Below are 18,928 nucleotides of genomic sequence, written 5' to 3'. Positions count from 1 at the left end.
TAGTGTGTGTGTGTGTGTGTGTGTGTGTGTGTGTGTGTGTGTGTGTGTGTGTGTGTGTGTGTGTGTGCTTCTTTCATGGTCAGAAAAAAGAATATTGCTTTATTTTCTATTGCTGACATAATATGACATCAATAAAATGTGATCAGCAGTAGTTGGTTGGCCATTATCCCAGAAGGTTAACAACTAGTTATTTAAGAACTGGGTCAAGAGGTGTGTGTTTTATGTGTGTGCGTGTTTGGATGTGAACTCAGGATTACGACTCACCCGTGGGCTGCTGAGCGGGCTGGTGGAGAGACCAGAGGAGGCTCCACTAATAGACCGCGACCTGTGGTACAAACATGTGAGAACACACAGGAGAACAGTAATTTGTGGTATCAACACATGACCTGTTATGTGTTTGAATGAACACAGGTGGGGGTGAACGCTTGGTTACTTGTTACACGTTATTTAGAAAGTGGAGCAGCATATGGAGCTGTCATACTAAGCACACGGGTTACTATCAAGCCCCCTGCAAACACAACACCTACCACACAAATGGGGTACATGTATCACAACACAGTAACAGCACTGAGGTAAAAACTACTACCAGCAATTAATCTCACTCAAAAGTCAGTTTAACAGATATTGATTTGACAAATTTAAACTTCCCACACACTAGGACTCAATCTAGCTTTAAGCCACATTTAAAGTTTGATAATAAACCAATCATTCTGACTTCTTAAGCCTTTAGGCCATGAAACTATCTCGAGAGGGAGAATGAAGAGAGACATTTGGTTGAGCGCCATTTGTCATGTTTGTCTTTTCCCTCGCAGATGCCGTCAATAACCCCTATGAGCGGAGTCCTGTTCAGAAATGAACAATCACAGCACAATCTGTCTTCATCAAGCACGCACGTACACATGTACACACACAGACACACACGCACACCCAAAAACAACGCCTGTCAACACTTGGAAACACCAGCTGCTCACTGTCACAACACTGTTCTTTTTTGTCATTCAATCTAATCATACCCCTCTTCCTTCTCTCCCCCCACTTTCTCTTTTTATGTCAGCATGGGTGCATTTATTAATGTATGTCTGTAGCTATAGATCTTTTATCTCTGCTTGAATAAAGGAAGAGATAAAAAGCAGTGACTACTTCTTTTTAAACTACCTGATTGAAGAAGATCTCATGAACAAACTTGAGAAGAGACTGAGATCATTTAAAAGTAAAAAGGGAGGATGGATGGAAAAATAAAGAGTGTGTGGAGTAACAGGGCCATATGCTCACTTCTAATGCTGGAAGCATTCCCACAAGACCACACGGCATTCGAGGAGGCAAAAACTAAAAATGATTATGGCTATCAGCCTAAAAAATGATAATACTGTTATAACAACTGCAACAGCCATAATCATACTCCTGAGAGTAAACAAAGCAGAATAAGGAACATTAAAAGATACCAAGAAAGTGAGGGAAATTTAGAAACACCCACTGGCGAGCTATTTTTATAAGTTTACCGCTCCCCTTCTACAAATTTATTTAGTGCACACATCCTTTTACACATGAGTAGGCGTGCCGAGACCATGCTGGCAAGGATTTCCTGTTTCATGGAACAACTGACCAGACAGTTGGTATCATTTACATTTAAGTCCTACAATCCACTGAGACATGGCCACAGTTGCTCACTGCAGCACTTGTGACCATGTAGCCAACTGAACTTCATTTAAACATGGCCAAAACACAACGTCCTCCGGCCATTATGAGCATATTGTTAGGAGCACTCTGCATCTGTTAGTGTTGGACCAGAAGGCCTATAAAGCTAATGTTGCAGATGGTTATGCTGTACAGTAATAGGCTGTCAGAGGCTCAACCTTGCTTCAGAGAGAGGATAAAATGTTGTTGTTCAGTGCTTTATTTATAGGGAACAGCATACACAAGGAGGGAGTCATTTATCATGTATCACAGAAACCACAAGCCCACATTATTAAACCTGCACTGGAGACAACATTGTAGCAAGCTAGCTACTCTACTCTCGAGCTACTCTGTGCTTGTGTGCTCACTATGTTTACATGCACATACAGTATCCTGGATTTATTTTTGGAATATTCTGGCTATGTAGCGCACATGTAAAGGCCATGCTGCAACAAATCTTGAACCCTCCCAGTTGACTGTTATTATAATTATTCTTTTAAATCATTTTTAGCGCTTTTTGCTTTGCCCTTGGACATCATTTGCAGTAAGCTGGCTACTGATTGGTTACCCCTCTTTGCTATAACATGTATTCTGTGGGCGTTATCACGTGAATTTCATTTAGCTTAGCTTGCTTTACTGTAGCTGCTTGTTGGTAGCTGTGAACATGGCAAATTTATCCTGATACTACATGAGCCTCATCATTGCCAAGTCACTCAAAGGACTCCTCCCCTGACAGGTTACCTTCTTATCAAGGGAGGAATACTGACCAGCCTGATGCTGAACATACCAATTCCAAGAAATCTTACAGCTAAATATTCCAGGGCCAAGATCACTGATAAAGGGGTTCCTTTTCAGCAATATATCCAGTAGCACAGTAAATTCTCTAGATTTACTGGGTCAGTTTGGCCTCTCTTATATTCTGCCATTCTGTTCTTAGCTGCTGGGTGACAAGGCGAGAGAAGAGAGTCATCTTTCCAATGCTGACAACAACCAACTAAGCTTCCCGCTGTGTCTACAATCAGAAGTTGTAACTACAACTATGGATCTCTGACTTTGTCTTGAGTACAGGAAGCTGATGGCATCGTTCCCAGTAAAGTGCATGTTCACTGTCATGACTATCAATGGACCCGTACATCAAGAGCTAGAGTCATAACTAATGTTACTCTTTTCTGCTCAGATACAAACTTGATAAATGCGGAATGTGAAGACTTAATACCCAGACTTTTGTGTCTGTGTAAGAATATTGGTGCATGCAGTGTTTAACAGAGACATGGTCTCTGGAAATACCCATTGCTATTTGTGGACAATAATACGGCACATGTACTGAACTAGAAGATGTTTTTCTTTTCTTTTTTGGGTTGTTGTTGATGCAATTTTGATACCTATTATGGTAGTTCTCTTATTTAGTAGTCATTAATTCCCATAAGCCTATTTTCAAACAGGACCCATGTCCTCAGTATGTGACCGCCAGTTGTCAGAAACCCATCCAAAGCGCCTGGGGAACTAACGTGTGGCTGCGGGGGGGTGGAACAAGTATAACAGATTCTGGGTTGAAGGCATGGACTGAAATAAAACAAAATGCAAGAAAAATAAAATGGATGGTGCCAAGAGCCAAACAGAAAATGAACAACACTGCCAAAGCACAATACGACTGAGATACATATTCCCTTTCTAGCACCTCTATATTGGCTGCTTCTTACCAATGGGCCTCTTTTTACACATAGTAAGTATTCATATAAATCCACAAACTGTTTGAAATCATTTGCTTCTTTGAACCTCAACAAGTCCCTGCAGACTCAGTGCATTAATATTTACAGCTCAGTTCCTTAAATGTCTAAATATAGCAAGACCTCTGCAGTTTCTGTAGTAAAGATCACAGTTTAAGGTGTTTTATTTGTGCTTATTGTAGTCTCTTAAATAAATTAATGTCAGTAATTAGCAGGCGAGCTGACTTCTTACGACTGCTCTGACTACTCCACATTCAAACTGCGTGAAGCAACTAGAGCAAATCTCTAATAAAAAAAAAAATCAATTGATATTCTCTCCTCCTCGCTGCAGCACTTTTCCATATTTCATTTACATATCATTAACCTCCCTTCATTTCTCCTGGCGTGTTGTTAAGATTTAAAATTAAATCAGTGGATTTCTTATGCTTTGAGTTAAGCTTTAAATGTCTTTTTAAGTGACATTTTTGCATAGAAAGATTGAAACGGACATTCACATGAGAAAGTCTCCATGTGCATTACTGCACAACATAGCTACCGCACCTTTATTCCAACATCCGTACTTCATAGGAGCAATCGAATTAACAATCATTTGTATGAAACTAAAGTGAGGGCTGATACTCTGAATGTAACTACGTGATAAATGAGAGGCAAAATGCCTGATAAAGGACAGGAATTCAGACATTTTTGTTATGCAATTTCAGATCAAGCTGTTTCCCCCTCTCTTTCACTATTTACGCTGGTGGAAATGTATCCTGTCAAAACACATGTTTCAAAGTCAGTCCGCTCTCTGAGGCCCTCTGATCTGAAGTTCTATGAATCTTCTGCGCTGTCGACAAAAGTTTGCTGTTGAGGAAAGATAAGGTTAGGTTCAGACAAAGTCACTTAAATCTTTGGACGTTATTCTGCTACGTACGCGCTTCCCCAGCACCATCGTCTATCCACGCACATGCAAGCAAGCACATGATCAAACACAGTGTGCACAAGGACGTGATAAAAGCCAGAAAAGTTTGAAAAACACACACAAGCGCACACACCAAAATCAAGATTCACACAGACTTTGTTACTAACTTCTTTTCCCCCTACTGATCAGATGGATAGTTATGGATTGCAGTAGGGGGGAAAGACATGTATAGCAGGAGAGCAAGATTTGATTTGATTTGGAGGCAGAGGGCCTGTGGCATACCTACAATCTACCACAGCCGATAGGAAGGCAGACAGAGAAAAACTAGCAGCATGTCCTCATTAGCATAGCAATTCCATACTAACAGAGGGGGGTGTTTGGGATTGAAGGTCAGCAGCACACAAGGAACCCACAGGAAAGATAGAGACAGTGGCGATATACAAGAGTGGCGCGGTGCCCTGGAAGAAATTTGGGTATAGGGAAAAGAGCAAACAAACTGATCTGAAGCTGTATTGAAGAAAGATGCAGCAGAGCTGTTTTTGTTGACTGGAGCTGCTGATATGCAAGTTTGAGACGCAAACATTGTCCCCATAAAATCGACTTTTAGAGCCCCTTTCTAATTCACACTATTCAAGATGTGTGTCATCACCAATCGAATTAATGTTAGCAGGCTATTATTAATGGTTTATCCAGTCAGTGCAAACTGGCCTTTTTTGGGATTCTAGTTATGACTTGAAATGAGATGAGTCAGAGTGAAGGGCAGAAAAAGGCAGCTACTAAACTAAGTCAACCTTTAAATAAAGAAGAGATAAGACATGGGCCGCCTGAAGGGATGAAGAGGCACAGCAGAAGTGAAGAAACAAAAGAGGATGAATCTTAAACTAGAATTTGGAGGCACCAGCAGACAGAAGGAACAAAAGCACACATGTTTAGAAGTGGGAGCTCTTGAAACGGATTCAAAACTTCTCAAGTGGGTTCCCTCGGTGAAATGGTACGAATCAAATTCTTGATATTTTGTTGTTGGCAAAGCACTATGGAGAAAAGTTATTAATGCACCTGACATTTGAAGAACTTAACTTTAGGACTGCATTTTTTATTCTATATAATAAATGCACTCCCCACCTCTCCATTTATGCTCTGTATCTCTGAAAGCTTTTTCCAGCACTCTGCCAATCTGACTATCATTAGGCAGATCAGGTTATCATCCCCTCAGATTCAATCTTCCCCGCTGTCACAAATGTCACTGCCTCTGAGCACAAATGTGTGGTGTGGCGATATATTGGTTGTTCAAATAAGATGAAGAGAAGGATTTTAAATCAGTCCGCTGTGCCTTGTGGGGGTGTGGTTCCGGCATTTCTAAAATAGAGAAATGGAAAATTGTTCTGCAACTAGAGAAAGTGGGACACAGCATAGGACAAGTGATTATCAGTGCATTCAGATTACGAAACGAAGAGATAATTGAGCTAACGGCAGAATGGAGGGGTGGGGGTAGAAATATTTAGCCTCTGAATTGCAAATGCAGTTTTCCCTGGTTTGAGATGAAACTTAATTAAAAGAGTTAAGTTAAACTTCAGAAGAAAAGCATTAGTGTTACTTCACGCCGACTACAGAGTCAAGCTCAGACAATTCCGGTTCAGCTGGGCTCAATACAAGTTGACATCAGCTGATAGCTCAGCTCGCCTAGCTACACATGCAATTAGCAAACCTCACACAGGGTGTGCTATTTAGGCTGCTGTAAACGGGCTAAACCCCAGCCTATGCTTTCAGTCTCATATCTCGTAACTGCCTCTGTTTTTGCACCTATGTGTAAGGAGCCATGCATACTGTGGATTAAATAACCATCTAAACTGCTACTAAACTACAAGACATGTGAAGCAACCACAACAAGCAACATATGCCATCATCATTTAAAAACAAAGATTTGACTAGAAAAAGCCATGCTGCATCTTTCTTTTGCCTGAATAAGTGAGACAGAGAGGGGAGAGGTAAAAGCGTGAGGGGTGAGTGGCAAATGAGTACCTTTCTTCTTTGCTGCATTTTGTACTGGCATCAGGAATATCCAAGCTTTTACTGTAAACTGATTTACTAGTGAGACAGGAGATAAAGTGAGCAGAGAGTCAGTCTCTGTTTATGTTTGTCTACAATGCAGCCTGCTGACACTGGATCCAGACTCACTGTCAGAGCTGTAAAAACACCACAGGGCTGCTAGATCCTCCTCACACACAAACGCAGGACAAGGTCTGTCTTTACTGGTTTATTTAAAAAGGTATTGATTTTAAAAAAAAAGAAAAAAAAAGAGAGAGTTTTTCTCCTCACTTCTGCGCGTACCTTTGTCCATGCTGTGTCATATCGATAGCCCTCCTGGCCGGGACAGGTGAGCCTCCGTCCGTGACACTGAGGACCTCCATGGACTTCCTCTCTGGTCTCCTCTTGCCATGACGATTCAACATGGGAGAGTCCACTCTCTTCCTCGGAGGATCTGTGTGTGACAGAAAAAGACATGGTGATTTGGAATAAATGCAAAGCATTTGTGCTGCTCAGTTTTGTGTATATGTGAGGGTTTGAGTGATGTTTAGGGCTGATCGCAATGACATTTTAACTAATAGTGAATAAGTAATGGTTTCCTCCCAGACCTTGAACTAATGGCCACTGTATTGACTGTATCACATTCACTGAAGAGGGAGTCTATTCATCAAGATGTCGGTATCTCAGAGCAGTTACTCACATACACACATTTGCACGTAATACTCCCGTTTCAGTGTTCTTGTCAGAAAATAACCCTGGCAGACGTCTAAGCAGAGCATCTCCGTCTCTACTCAGACTTCTGTGGGTGGAAATCTGTGCTTGGTTGCGGTGTACGGATGATAGAATATCTTTTCTTTTTTTGAAGAGCTAATATCTGAGCCAAAGCAGTTGGGGGGGTGACAGTTTTAAAAAAAAAAAAAAACAAAACTTCTCTGCCCTATTGACACCTATTTCTGCTACTACATTTCATTGAAAAGCTTATTTATTTTCAATAAGCAGAATGCTTTTTCTACTGCAGAGCCAATCCACCGCTACTGGAGCCGATCCAATTTCTTCTTAACAGAGGAAAACACTGCAGAATCGTTCAGAAACTGGGAGCATTCATGAGTTACCTTTTTGTAGTGCTTAGTATTGTGCAAATTGAATGGTTTTGTTTGTGTAAACAGTAGTCAAATCCATGACTAGTTTAAAAAAATCATTAAAAAACAGGCACGATTCTTACATGGTGGTACAGTTCATACGTACTGTGTGTCATATTGTGGTTTAGCTTTCTGAGTTGTTCTTTTTTAAAAGAATATCATTTTCTAATGTTACACTCTTTATGAACAATTCTCTCGTTGTTCCAGGGCTCACCAATCTCATTGCGAGGGGGAAGATTCTGGTCCTCCTGACTAGGGTACCTCTCCTTTCGATCCAATAGCAAGAAGTAGATCATCTTCTCTTGGTTGTCACTGCAAAAAGGTGGCAGTAAAAAGACTACTGAAATGTCAGGAAAAGTAAAAATACTTAATTAATTCCTACACAACCATGCGTATAATTAGATACCTAGGGTGTGTAGGGGAAAAAAAGTACTCATACCATATCAAACTGTAAAATCCCTCACTATGATTAATGTTCTATAATCTTTTGGGATTCTTTGTGAAGCACCAATAAATATCTCTCATCATTAAAACAAAAGTTTAGTTTTACAGATCATTAAGCCGTCGTGTAATAATATGCATGCATTTTTTAAGACGCGGCACATCTCTATATGCAGAGTCGACTGGTAAGTTTATGAAAGTCTCAAAACATTACGAGTTCAACCTTTTCTTTCTCAGTAAATCAGGAAGCCTAATATCTTTAGCCTCTAGGCCAATATTCTCTATGCAAAATTCCCAGGGACTGGCCCTCTATAATAAAGACAGATTGGAAAGCAGTAGGAGGCAAAGAGACAAGGACCTGCAACTTCAGCTAAAATGAAACAGGGGAAGGGAGATAGAGACCACAGATTTTCCTCCAGTCCAGCACTATTACGAGATCCTCCCAGGAGAAAGGAAGAAAATGGAAGGGATGGGTAGAGGGCACAGTGATGGAGTAATGCTTGCTTAGCATTAAAGTGGAGAGGATAGGCAAATGTAAAATAGTGGTAAAGGAGGAAAAGGAAACAAAGAAAAACTGCAACATCTGCACACTGGACACACATTGATAACAAACAACTGTATGAAAGTCAAGGACAGCATTTATACGCACACACACACACAGTAGAGAAAAATATTAGAAACTGCAACTGAGACACAAATATTAAAAGCAGAACAACAACAATTTGACCCATGAGCATGTTCACAGTGGAAACCAGGATCAGTTTAAAGGGAATGTATCTGGTGGCAAACGGTGTAAGCGCTGTGTGATAACAATTAAGTGATCTATGGCTTCTGACATCTAAAGCGACAGCCTAGCAGGATTTTACAGGAGCTGGGGAAAACCAAGGCTGAGTGAGCACACAGACACAACACACCTATCCTTTCATTGCAGTGCTCTCTTCCTTTATCAAAACAACCACCAATCCCCATTCTCTTTTTTCTCCTTCGTACTACTGTCTGCTGTACAGCCATTTACTCACTCATCTGAGAGCAGGTCTTTCAGTAATTTGTTTTTGTCTCTGAAGCAGCCCAAAGAGTGCATGCTGTCCAGTACGTCGGGGTCGATATCTTCTGCAGAGGGCAGGCTGCGGATGGTCACCTTCCTGGGAACTGGCTGCTCTGGCTCTGGTTCATTTTTGCCTCCTCTGTTAATACAAAGACATTCAAAAAGAAATAAGGACAATATCAGTGGGTTTGGTTGCTACTGCTACTAATTTTCAGTCATTTAATTTGGTTTTTTCATATAGAAACTTGCATTTGGAACACAATTGTGTAAAATCGTAGAAGTACAAACTTTAATATGACCTTTTGTGTCAGTATGACTTTAGTTTATATTAAGAGACTTTTAAAGTCACAGGTTTTCCTCAGGTGTAGGCACTTTTGCATGTTCCAGAGGGTGATTGTGTCAGCAGGATTCAGGCAGATGACTTAGTCATGCTGTTATATTCAGCAACCTGCCTCTTCTACTCTGGCGTGATTTCTAAATGTAGTTTCTTCATTATTATTATTATTAGATTAATTTATGTCACCTTTTTCTGCTGTTTTTTTTTACATGCACACACACATTTATATTCTTTAGGACTGAAATAAAAGGTTATACTGCACAGTCCATTTTCACAAAGATTTCTATAATACTCTAGATGTTTCTTTCACACACAAATCTACTACTTCTGCAAATGCGCCAATGCATAGAAGTTATTACAGAGACCGATTTGAACTCACACACTTCCACTTTTTACCTCCCTAAATCTATTATTTTTCCTTCAGTGAACCCAGTGAAGCATAAACCTCACTGGCAGCTATTGAAATGACACAGACCTCCACTTTTCTATATGCTGTGAACTTGTGAACCAGACCTACATTGATTGTTCACCCCACATAACCACCAACACTCCTGTTTCAGTATGTGCATATAAATTCGGGTGGTAAGGGTAATGAAAAAGAAATCTAAATATATAACAGTCCAACTTCAATAAATCAAGTCTTCACGAGGACTTATAATGTCGACCCACGGGTGAAACTGTTACTTAAGTTTTGATTTATATGGAAAGCCGGTGAGGTCATAATTCGCCGCATTCTCCCTGCTATTCAATGTTTTACTATCACCAGCTGGCTGACTCTTCTGGCAAAATAAACAATCCCCTCAAAACAGGTTTATCTGTGCTCAAAAATCAAACATTTCTTTCTTTTTAACATCCCACAGTTAGAAAAAATGAAAGCACCACTAAGCATACTTTAGACAGACGTCAAAACATGAAAATCTGTGGTCATATCATATGGCTCCAGAAAAAACAAATCATCCACAACTAAGGAACATGGTTTAAATAGTCCATTTACCCTTTTTCCATTTTAACTGCTTATCCAATTTGGGTTCAAAGAGAGTACACCATGAACAAGTGACCAGTCCTTCACTGGGCTAACACAGACAATCGCACACTTTCACAGGCACACCAATTATCCTAGAAAAATCTGGAATCTTTGTGCTGTGAGACAGCAATGCTAACCACTGCACCACCACGCAACCTTCAGTGTTGATACTGCATACTGCAAGTACCATGTATGTCATGCAGTCCTCCCCCTCCACCATATCTTGACCTCATCCAGGTTGTCCCGGGCATCTTGTCCAAAATCTCTACCAGCCATTTGCTCACTGTGCACCATCACCCTCGCCAGCATCTTAATGCCTCCTACCTTCATGTGTGATTCTGAGGTTCCTTCTCATTAGCCTCATTTGCCTGTCTGTACCCAGCACACAGTCTCTGACATGACTTTAGATTCCTTCTGAAATGGTACTGTGTATGCTTACTCGGCAGAGTTTGGGGCCGTGGTCAGTGGCGGAAAGGTTGGAATTGTCTCCAATTCTGTTTTTCTGCATTTCAGTGCATTTTTATCAAGGATAATGTCAACAATATGAGCCCCTTTCTGTCAGAACATAAGAAGCACATAAGAGTCATCCCTGGTCTGCATTCAGCCACGAAACCATACATGAGCTACATGCATGATCACTGGCTTTTACATTTTGTCTGTCTTGCCTAATTTTCATTCTTTGAATGCAAGTTGTATTTATTTAGGTGAAAATTGTTTCATTTATTGCTAAAAGAGTGACTGATTCAATAAAGATCTTAAGGACACTAACCATTTGGTTCAGTAAACAGGAATAAGTTCTTTAGAAATTGAAAAAAGTGAAAAATGCTTAATATCAGAGAGAATAAGGCTACGTTCACACTGCAGGTCTTAATGCTCAATTCCGATTTTTTGATCAAATCCGATTTTTTTGTCTGCTCGTTCACACTACAAATAAAATGCGACAGCAAACGCTCTCTAGTGTGAACGCTCAAAGCGGCCCGCATGCGCAAAAGAAGACATCATACACAACGCGCTCTGTTTAGACCCAGAACAAACTATATTGTTTGACTGATGGCCTTAATATAAAGACTTCGGACTTCATGTTTCCCGATTTTTGCTTTAAGTTATTTTGTTATTTACATAATAATGTAGATAACCTAATAATGATCCTTATTGCTGTTTTAGAGGAGCGGTGCTTCAAAGGATAGTTGTAGATTTCTGTCAGAACCTGCAGGTTATGCAGTACAAATAAAATGTTCACGTTTCTCCAACGTTGTCTTCCCAGCAGTTTCACCGGATGGCCAGGAAGCGTTCGCGATGTCTTCTCTGGCGCTGATAATTGGCGTCTGTCTTGTGTCAGTGACGTAAAAGACGGATTTAATGCGGCTTGACCGTTCACACAGCAGTCGCTTTCTGAGACATCGGATATGTATGTATCAGTGCCACATACGAAAGTGACCCAGATCGGATTTGAAAATATCGGATTTGTGCCGTTCACACTGTCACACCATGATCGGATATGGGTCGCATATGGTCAAAAAAAAATCGGATTTGATGCGCTTTCGCCTGCAGTGTGAACGTAGCCTAAGATGATTTTTAACTTTGCCAGCTTTTCACAGTTTCTACTTCATGGCAATTTTTTATGGCTGTAGTTTGAATTATATATATATATATAATTATATATAGAGGTTGAATTATACTAATGTTTCTGCAACTGTTTATATAAACAATCAGTTTTACAACCTTTCTTATATAGGACTTAACTGTTTTCGTGGGACACTTAGTTTCAGAAAGTTAACTAAACTATCTGTTTGGCCTGGCACTGCGTTCTTCATCATCACAGCTCCAGGCAAGTGTGCTGAAAGATTGTTGGAACAATCACCATCTAAAAATACAGGGTTGATGGCTTTATTCAATTTTGTGTCAAAAGTTTTTCTTTTTGTGATTTTGACATGTTTTTTTATTTTATTTTATTATGTTTTTACATCACAGATGAGTTGCCTGTGGAAAATGACCACATTTGTCAGACAAATGTCACCTCTCATTCATTCATTTATAAGTTCATTCATTCAGCCAGTCACTTGACAAGCCAGCCTGCCGTGCAGAGACAGATAGCATGGCAACTTCCTCACTGACAAAACTCATACTACATTAGTCTTCTTGCCTAGCTCTTGTCTCCTCTTGTTTCTTATATCAGTCTTCCTGTGTTTACATGATCTTTCAGTACAGGACAGAAACCATAACTCAGCCCCTTCCAAGATGCAGACTCTCCTCTGATGATTCATCGTTGGTATTGCATTGCCAAAAGCAATCCTCAAACCTACTGGTAAATGTTTTTAATACTTAACAAAACACTTGTAAATTATTAAAATCTATTATAAGAACACTGTTATGAGAAAAATAAATAAATCTCATGATAATGGAGAGCATATTTGAAGACGTAAACACTTTAAATCGTGGATACAGATAAGTAGGATGCTCAAAGACACCCCCTTAAAAACTGATTTTCTCTTCTATTGAATGGTGTTGTTATTAAGTCAAGACCTACAGGGCTTTATACACCTTCACAAATTAAGATCATGGATGACAAGGAGGTTAAGTAAATTCTTCCACTTGATCACTTTTCACTTTAATCAAGTAGTGTAAATTTAAAAACAGTGTAATTTTCAAAAGAGACTGACCGCACACAAAAAACTACAGTGTGGAACTACAGTGAAACAGAGACAGTTGTTTGAATGATGTTCCAGGAAAAGCCAATGTTGTCAATTTATAGCAAATCTACGGATCGATAATGGCCAAACCGGTAACAACTAGGCCCCTTTTTGAATAATGTGCTCTGAATGGAAAGCTATAAGATAGAGACACAACTGGAGCCTTTAGTAGAAGAGCCTCATGCATACTCTATTTGTGTATTCATATCTCTAGCATTTATTAATTTGTTTTCCTAGTTAATAAACTCGTTTATTTACAAGTGTACAATAAATTATCTCAAAATATTTGTTAGCCTAAAAAGGTTGGTACACCCCTTTCGGCATGTCAAACGCTGGGTACACTGAGGTTAGCTGGGTTCAGTCTAGTTTTCATCATCTCGGTTCCTGCTGCCCTGCTCTCTGTTCAGCTGACCATATGCCTCACATCCTCTTTCACGCACTACCAATTTACCCCCACAGCCTGGAGTCGTGCCCTGCTTAAATGTACTCTTGTGTACAGAGCTGGAACTCAAAGTCATTTTTCATGTGCCAGCTCCCTTCAGGTTTACAAGCCCTGCAGAATAGCTGAAGGGAGGACAGGAGTGTAAACATAAAGAAAACAAAACAAAACAGAGGACTACTTACATGTACCATGTGTGCTTCTGGATCTGTTCTAACTGGAGAAGTAACGAGAAAAGAAAAAATGAAGATCAGTTCACAAAATGCAATTCACTGGAAAATAGTATCATGTTGTTGACAAGAGAATAAAACGATAAACGAAGGTATAGAAATTGTTGGCACATTAAAACGCCAGTAAGTATTGAACTTACGAAGTTTCAAGGAAATAAAACAGAGACAAAACAGGCAGGTTAAGGTGTGGAAGTAAATAATGAGACCTTCAAATGTTAAGACTGCCAATGGAAAAAAAAACATATTGAGGAAAAGGAGAGAAAGGTTCAGCAAAGGCAAAAAGAGGAAGGTGATACAACTGAGCTAAACACAGAATATTATCTCCCTCACACATGCAGCTGACCCTGCCAAGCCCTCTGGTCTGAAGGGAATCTCCTATTCTCATCCTCTTCCCATTTCACTGACTCACACACTCACTTTTTTTAATACTACCCTTGTCATCGCACATCTAGAGTGGCCACTTTGTCACCAACCCTGTCAGCGTAGTCTTTTGTCAAAAAAGGAAAAGCAGAAAGAGAGGAACAGCGGGCAAAATAGCAACAAAGGAAGATGTCTGCTAGAATGACTCCACGGTGTTTCAACTGCCCACAGAAGGAAAGCGGATCAATGTCACTGCTGGGACTTTTTAATTTGCTCAAGCTGTTGTTGTGGAACCACAGGAGATACACATGACAGCTCTAATTATTGTCACTTATTCAGATGCATAGTTCTCGTGTCAGTGTCTCCATCAATGTCTTGATGTTACCACTTCCCTAGAGAATTTACCTCTGTGCTTCAGCACCGATGCATGCCTTCCTGAGATGTTAGTGCAATCACAGAGCCGAGAAGACTGTGGTTACTGACTATAGGTGACTCTACCACAGAGGTCGTGATATTGACAAGGACACCCTGCCAGTCAGATAGAGACTAGTGGGTGACCTACTCTGTCCGACTTTTATTGAAGGCCTGGAGGCAAGAGTCTTGTATCTCACACAGGGTTGAAAGTGATGTGGTTTGAAACGTAGAATCACATCAATCAGTTTCTAAATGTGTCACTACTGATTCCAGCTGCTTTCAGGCAGAAGAGATGCTGTATAATACTGGCTGAGAATGCTCTGTCCACATCGAGGTATATATTTATCAAGGTGCTGCATATGTGATTCTCAGCTTACTTGTGTTTGTAGGTCTGTAAGCAGAAAGAACAGTCACATGGCTGTTCAGTGGAGGAAGGACCACAATCCGTGTTTACAGTAGAGACTTACTCTGTTGTTTCAAGTCATAATATACAGAAACACATAAAGTCAGATGTATAAGTATTTGAAAACTGTGTAACTGAAAGATGTGCTCGAAGTTAAAACTTTCAGCTGTGATTCAAGGGATTTAACAAAAGATTTAATCCTTCTAGTTTCACAGGCTCCAAACTAATTGCATAATTTAATGATAAGCAGTCATGTTACGGCCATGAATCAAAGAATTCCAGCTGAATGTTTTTAGCAACAAAATTACCAAGGTTGTGTCACTGCCTAAATACTTACAGACTTTATTCAATTAAATAGACAGTTAAGAACAGCTTTTACACAATGAACAAACATTGAATTAACCTCCTAAGACCCAAACTCTTTCATGGCATGCATTTTTAATTTCTCTTTGCTATTTGGGGCGACTGGGACCTGATGAATGTAAAAAGAAAGAATTACGTAGAATATATAAAACATATAATATGTACGTCCTGCTCGTACTCGATTGAACCCCATGTGACCGATGGAAATGTTCTAACTATTCATGAGATAGATTCTGCAAGGTGCCCGAAACTTGCATCGGAGATTTTGGTTCATGTTGCTGCACATCCTTGATGTGGGTTTCCTGTTCCACTAAATTCCAAAGTTGATCTCTTGGACTGAGATCTGTAAACTATGGAGGCCATTTGTGTACGGTGAACTCATTGCCATGTTCAAGTAACCAGTTTGAGATTATTTTAGACGATGATTAGCTCTCTGATGAGGCACATTATCCTGCTGGAGGCAGCCATTGAAAAAAGGGCGCACTGTGGTCATGAAGGGACAGACATGGTCAACATCAATATTCAGGTAGGCTGCGCCGTTTTAGATATGCTCACTTGGTGCTAAAACAGTCCAAAGTGTGCCAACTGCCTGAACTGTTGATACAAAGTAGGGGGTCTATTTACGCTTTCATGTTTTTCATCCAAATATTGCATCAGAAATGGAGACTAATATATTATAAAAATATTAAATTTTCCAATTTTGGTGAGCTAATGCTATCTGTAGCCTTGGTTTCTCTGTTCTTAGCTGACAGGAGCAGTCCCTGGTCTATTCTTCAGCTGCTGTTGCAAATCTGCTCCAAGATCTGACGTGTTGTGGTTTTAACAAGTGGTTATCCCAGCATTTCAACAGTGTGTGAAATCACCTTTCTTCCCATTCTGATGCTTTTTTTTTTTACTTTAGCAGGTTGTCTTGACAATTTCTTCTGCCATGTGATTGGCTGAGTAGCTGTTCATATTAAAAAGCAGCTGAACATTAGGCTTAAGAAGAAGAGATGTTCTTTTCCTCCACATGAATGCTAAACCCCATTTTCTTCAGCTTTCTTACTGTAGTCATTGCAGTCTTTGTAATTGCTGAGAGAGCAGTAACAGAAGGATCCGTAAGTATTTCAGATTCCGAGATAACACTTGCCAATTTTGGCAAGTCTTTAAAAGATTACATTGGCCTAAAAACAATTGTCATCATTAAAACAAAGTGTTTCAGTCCACTTCTAGAAAGGTTCTGGTGTCTCTTACAAAAAACAAAACACCTTCTTTATTTCCATCTAGGAACTTTGCTCTTTATTATAGTAATCTAGTCAATCCTCTGTATTACTCAGGTACCATGAGGAGGCAGATCTTTCCACGGTGTCTTTTATCATTTGAATACTGAAGATGAGATGATTGCACTGAGGTGGTTGGCTTAGTTGCCTCTGGGTCCCTGACTGCACAGACAGGAAATGGAGAGAAAGGCTTTTATTGGCCTAAGCCCCTTAATCCCAGGTACGTGCCCTCCCACTCAAACTCTGAGGAGGCCTTGACTTTGTGTGTTTACTTGTGTGCGTCTGCTTACAAACCTAATTAACAGAAGGTGACAATAGACCTACTGAAACACAGCCCGTATTTAGAGTCTGATTACCCCATTGATTTGATTCAGCAAACATTATTATGGAAATAATCCCACATAAGTGAATGTCATGTTCCATTATGATGTCATTTTTGCCCCTCAGTGTACCTGGCTCAGGTCTGACTAGCGGTCACTATAAACTCCACGAATGCTCGATCTAACGAGGATATTTGACATTCCTCGAGGTTACAACACATCCCCTGAGCTCTGTGTGGAGTCCTGATGCAAGAGAGGAGCAGACAGGTAGCATATTCTCTCCCAGCAGCATGGTCTGCATGTAACCCTTTGACTAGGACATTGCTGGAGGCTGGTGGACATATCTAGGGAATCTCAGGGTGACCTGTCCTCATCAGACAGAGGGACCAGAAAAATAAATAATATAGTGTGCATAGTGCATAATAAAAAGGTTTGATCTTTCTGTTTCTTGTTTCAATACAAATGAGCATCCTGCATATGAACATCTCTTTTCATGTCGGTTTCTAAACTTTATTTTTCTGCTGCTACTCCTGCCGCTGTTTTTCACATTCCTGTTACTTTACTCTTACTCATTCTGACACGGTTTGAGATGATTTAATGCATAAAGAAATGGAGCAGCAACATTCGCCAAGGGTGGTGTCATCACCACCCTTGGCGAATGTTGCTGGCAAGTGCATGAAAATAGTTTTGTTTGATGCACTGATTCACAGAGATACCTGGAGAAGCTGTGTGCATACAGTAAAAATGAGGATGTGATTAAATACAGTAACTTGCAGACTGGATGTAGCTTTGTGCACTGTTCTGAATGTGAAATGCAGGATAACAAAGAAGGGCTCCACTGTCTCTCTGGTAAACATGTCCGTTTTTTAGTTCTTTCATTATTTACATTCGTCCATCTCTCTCAACCCGACACTCCGTCCTTTATATCTCTGTTCTTGCTCTCTAATCCGGTTACCTTGCCAAGGTGATCAGTGTGCGGTACACAAGCAACACTCCTCTCCTGAATCCACACAATGTACTTGAACTTACACAGAACTGGGAATGATACAAACACATTTGTATCAAGAAAGAACAACAGCACCAAACTGATACTATATATTTTAGTTTAAGTTAGTTGAGCTTACTCTTACTCCACATCTGTCCAAATATTTTCCAGGAATAGTTTCTTGAATTATGTATAAAATTAATTTGTAGCTTCTAAAATGTAATTAGTAAACACTGTTGGTAGTAAATATTAACTACGAAATATTTTTTGCTGATAGACTGTACTGTTTAAGTTCTAGGTACTATACGAATACTGAATTAAACTAGATAAAAGTAGAACCTTCTTCACTCCATTTGTGGGGCAGGTTATTGCACCCATCTTGGAGAACTTTCAAAAGCTGTTCAGTGGAAATATGCTGTCTCATTTGCATCTGTCTTTTAATGTAGTCCTAGGCAGACTCGGTGATGTTGACATGATAATAGGACATTATGTTGATGCTGAGGACTCTGCAAGGCCATGTTATCTGTTGCAGAAGTTCCTCTTCTTATTGAAGATTGCTCTTTATGATTCTGTCTGTATGTCTGGGCTTGCTGCAATGCTAACAATCTTAACTTCTAAAATGCCCCTAAAACCTCTGCACCATATTACATTTCATTTCATGTCCCTTTTATTCTCTATGCATAAAGAGGTAAGGTTGCAAAGTGCACTGAGTACTTTTATGTGCATAAAAGATATGCACAAATACACACAATTCTGAGTTAACACCGAGTCTCTTTACTGAACTGACCGTTAATCTTTTGGAGGCATCCACTTCAATCATGCCACGGAGAAGGTTCTGACAATCTGGAGGGATGAAGTGTGGCATGTGAAACACACCCAGCTTCACCTTCTCCAAAAGATTCCTTAAGTTGTCATCATCAAACGGTAGGGCGCCCTGAAGAAACATAAAGGCAGAGAAAAGAGAAAAGAAAAGAGACTGAAATGATAGTTGGCAGACGTGACAAGTAGGAGCAGGGAACTAAGTAGAGAAGAAAGAATTTGCGCTTAATACAACAGCAGCATTATGACAGAGAAAATGATTTTAACTGACTGAAGTCACAAAAGAAAAAAAGATTATTAATGACTAACAAGACTCGCTAGAAGAAACAAAAA

At 40.0% G+C, this 18,928-nt stretch overlaps 1 protein-coding gene across 6 annotated transcripts in view; it reads right to left on the bottom strand.

The window, feature by feature from the left end:
- Window positions 1–18,928, bottom strand: part of brsk2a (BR serine/threonine kinase 2a) — a 170,536-nt gene that overhangs the window by 12,875 nt on the left and 138,733 nt on the right. For 5 of the 6 annotated variants that reach the window (XM_005942869.3, XM_005942870.3, XM_005942873.3 and 2 more), the window contains 7 exons: window positions 18,564–18,710; window positions 13,628–13,659; window positions 8,927–9,091; window positions 7,681–7,778; window positions 6,631–6,781; window positions 6,322–6,387; window positions 265–325 (listed from right to left, as the gene is read on the bottom strand). In XM_005942869.3, the coding sequence (XP_005942931.1) occupies window positions 265–325; window positions 6,322–6,387; window positions 6,631–6,781; window positions 7,681–7,778; window positions 8,927–9,091; window positions 13,628–13,659; window positions 18,564–18,710 (720 nt within the window). The remainder of the gene's footprint in view (window positions 1–264; window positions 326–6,321; window positions 6,388–6,630; window positions 6,782–7,680; window positions 7,779–8,926; window positions 9,092–13,627; window positions 13,660–18,563; window positions 18,711–18,928) is intronic. The other variant, XM_005942872.3, reaches the window with a different exon arrangement.

This window comes from Haplochromis burtoni, unplaced genomic scaffold (genome assembly GCF_018398535.1).
Source record: "Haplochromis burtoni strain Fernald_Lab_line unplaced genomic scaffold, NCSU_Asbu1 Contig_259, whole genome shotgun sequence".
Classification (NCBI taxonomy): domain Eukaryota; kingdom Metazoa; phylum Chordata; class Actinopteri; order Cichliformes; family Cichlidae; genus Haplochromis; species Haplochromis burtoni.
The sequence above is the reverse complement of the archived record's forward strand: the minus strand, read 5'-3'. Positions and strand labels throughout refer to the sequence as shown.